The sequence below is a fragment of the Mastomys coucha genome, unplaced genomic scaffold (assembly GCF_008632895.1).
Source record: "Mastomys coucha isolate ucsf_1 unplaced genomic scaffold, UCSF_Mcou_1 pScaffold22, whole genome shotgun sequence".
Lineage (NCBI taxonomy): Eukaryota > Metazoa > Chordata > Mammalia > Rodentia > Muridae > Mastomys > Mastomys coucha.
Window position 1 is genome coordinate 128809104 of NW_022196905.1, and position 2909 is coordinate 128812012.

The 2909-nt window shown below is 52.7% G+C and overlaps 1 protein-coding gene across 4 annotated transcripts in view; it reads left to right on the forward strand.

Moving 5' to 3' along the window:
- Positions 1-404: 404 nt before the first annotated feature.
- The window catches only part of Mettl27 (methyltransferase like 27), an 8924-nt gene continuing 6419 nt past the window's right edge, over positions 405-2909 (forward strand). The window contains exons 1-4 of one of the 4 annotated variants that reach the window (XR_004109607.1): positions 405-887; positions 1300-1428; positions 1827-1962; positions 2268-2463. Coding sequence is in view for 3 of the 4 variants with exons in the window: in XM_031338166.1 (XP_031194026.1) it covers positions 606-887; positions 1300-1428; positions 1827-1962 (547 nt within the window). In the remaining variant the exon portion in view is untranslated. The remainder of the gene's footprint in view (positions 888-1299; positions 1429-1826; positions 1963-2267; positions 2464-2909) is intronic. The other 3 variants (XM_031338168.1, XM_031338166.1, XM_031338167.1) reach the window with 3 other exon arrangements.

Sequence of the window (2909 nt, forward strand, 5' to 3'; positions counted from 1 at the left end):
GCCTGGTCTACAGAGTGAGTTCCAGGACAGCCAGGGCTACACAGAGAAACCCTGTCTTGAAACCACCATCCCCCCTCCCAAAAAAAGTCCCAAATCATCCAGGACTACATACTAAGCAAGACCTTGTCAAAAAAGATGAAAGAAAGAAAGAAGGGACGGAGGGAGGGAGGGAGGGAGGGAGGGAGGGAGGGAGAGAGTAATTTATTTTTATTCATTTGTGAAAAAAACAAAAACAAGTCCATAAGTGAGTTTGAGATCTTCTCATGCAATAGGACTATAGCATTACGCTCATTGGCTCGTAGTAAGGGGCGGACAGTCATTTCTTTCTCTGATTGGCTGTTTTTTCTCACGGAAACCAAATCATTGCGATGCTGGAGGCGGGGCCAGGCTCTAAGAGACGCCCCTCCACTTCCCGAACGAAGGTCTGCCTGGAGCAGGGGCTTCCGAGCGTTGAGTTCTGAGCCTTCACCTACTTGGAGACCCTTGTGGTGAGGAAGTACCCTGTTCCCCGCCTCCGATCCACCTGCGGGAAGGATGGGCTGAGCGTAGTCCTCCCTCCCTGCGCGGGAGTACCCCCTCTATACGAACCCCTCCCCCTACAAACAATGCCACGGTGTAGAGATCAGCTCCTGCCATCTCCCACTCGAGGTCTTGTTTGTGACTTGGGACGGCGTTGGAGCACTGATAACCTCCTCCGCCCGGTGAGGGAGGACGGAAAACTGTGGCAGACCTCATCGCTGGGTGGACTCTGTTCCCGCAGGAGGATGACTCTGGAGGAGGCTGGGAGGCTGCCCCAAGTACTGGCCCGGGTCGGGGCCTCCCATGGTATAACCGACCTGACCTGCAAGCTCCGCTTCTATGACGACTGGGCTCCGGAGTATGACCAGGTGAAGGCACGTGGGTCCTCGATTTTTGTGGCTCAGACTGTGTTCTTATGGGCAAAGCGAGAATAGTACCCATGCATCTCAGGGAAGCTGGGAGGTGAAAAGAGACCTGGGAGATGTGCTCCTTAGCGACCTGCCCCCTAGTGACCTGTCAGCAACCCCTTAATTAATCCTGCAACGGACACAGGGAGAGAGCCTGCAGGAGGCGCTATTGAGACATCACTCTGTATAGACAACCAGATGCCCACTAATGTGGAGTCCCTTGACAGTAAGACACCTCAAGCCTGGGTCTTCTGTTACTGGGGTCCCAGAAGGATCCAAACTCTAACGCACACCAGCTCAAACTGGCAGATTTTGGGCACCCCACGAAGTGAGTCATCTAAACACTATGTTGGGCTAAGTGCTATCTCCTCAGGATGTGGCTGCTTTGAAGTACCAAGCCCCGCACCTTGCTGTGGATTGTCTCAGTAGAGCCCTTCGGGGCACACCCCATGATGCCCTGGTCTTGGATGTAGCTTGTGGTACTGGCCTGGTAGCTGTGGAGGTAAGATCTGATATGATGCCTTCCCTTCTGCACCCAGGACCTCCAACATGCTATAACTCGATTAGCCCTAAGGCCCTGGATAGTGAATTCTAGGCAGGGGCTCTACCACTGAGCCACGCCCCCAGCCCCTCACTGGGGGATTCTAGGCAGGGGCTCTACCACTGAGCCACACCCTTAGCCCTTTAGTTTGCTTTTTATTTAGAGACACAGTCTCAAGGCTGGCCTTGAACTCACTCTATAACCCAGGCAAGCTTCAACCTTGGGATTCTCCCACCTAAAAGACAGGCCTAAGCTACCACACCAACCTCTCTGCTGCTCAAATTCCCTACAAGAACTCATCCTCTACCTCAAGCTCATTGATCCAGCTGAGCTGTGACTGATGCCACCTTCTCTCCCAGCTGCAGGCTCGGGGCTTTCTCCAGGTGCAGGGGGTGGATGGAAGCCCAGAAATGCTGAAGCAGGCGCGTGCACGTGGCCTGTACCACCACCTTAGCCTCTGTACCCTGGGCCAGGAGCCGCTGCCCAACCCTGAAGGTACTTCCCGTTCCACTCACCCTCACCCACCTTCCCAAGAATAGAATCCCCTACTATCCAGCCACCATCTTCACTCTGGAGGCCTGTGAGCCCTCTTGTTGTGCCCTCTCCTCCAACCTAGACTCTGATGTCACCTCATCTCATGCACAAGGTTGGGGTCCTACTACACCCCAGGGTATAAGACTTCTTGTTGGTTTTCTGAGAGAAGGTTTCTCTGTGTAGCTGTGGCTCTCTTAGAACTCGCTCTATAGACCAGGCTGGCTCGAACTGAGAGATCCATACCTGCGTCTTCCTCTGCCTCCCAGGTACTGGGATTAAAGACATGCACCACCACCACACGCCTATGATATTTTCTATAAGTTCCTCTTCTTATTGCTGTGGCAAAGCGCCAGACAGAACATAACCATGAGGCCCCACCCATTCCCAGAGAGCTTCCTGGGGATGCGGAGGCAGTTGCTGAGGCAGAGGAGTCATTTTCTTCAGTGATGTGGCCTTCTTCAGGTAAGTTGCCCGTGCCCCAGTGCTACCACACCCCCCAAGCTCATGCAGCCACCCCCAATAACACTCAGGGGGTCACAAACAAAACAAGACCTGAAAGTAGCAAGAGGTGCTAGGAGATGGTGGTGCCTACCTTTAGTCCCAGCACTTGAGAGCCAGAGGCAGGTGGATCTCTAGGAGTTCGAGGCCATCCTGGACTACAGACAATACAGGGCTAGTTCTAGGAGAGCCAGGGCTACACAGAAAAACTTGGTCTTGAAGAAAAACAAAAATAAAAGAAAGAAAGGGGGCTTAGCAGAACCTAGAGGAGGATATGCAGTGGGATGGGGAGTGAAAGGTACCACACCACATTATATGCATGCAGCATCTTAAGGGGGCTTGGAAAAATGGCTCCCTGGAGAGAAGCACATCCTACTCTTTTTTTTTTTTAAAGATTTAATATATATATA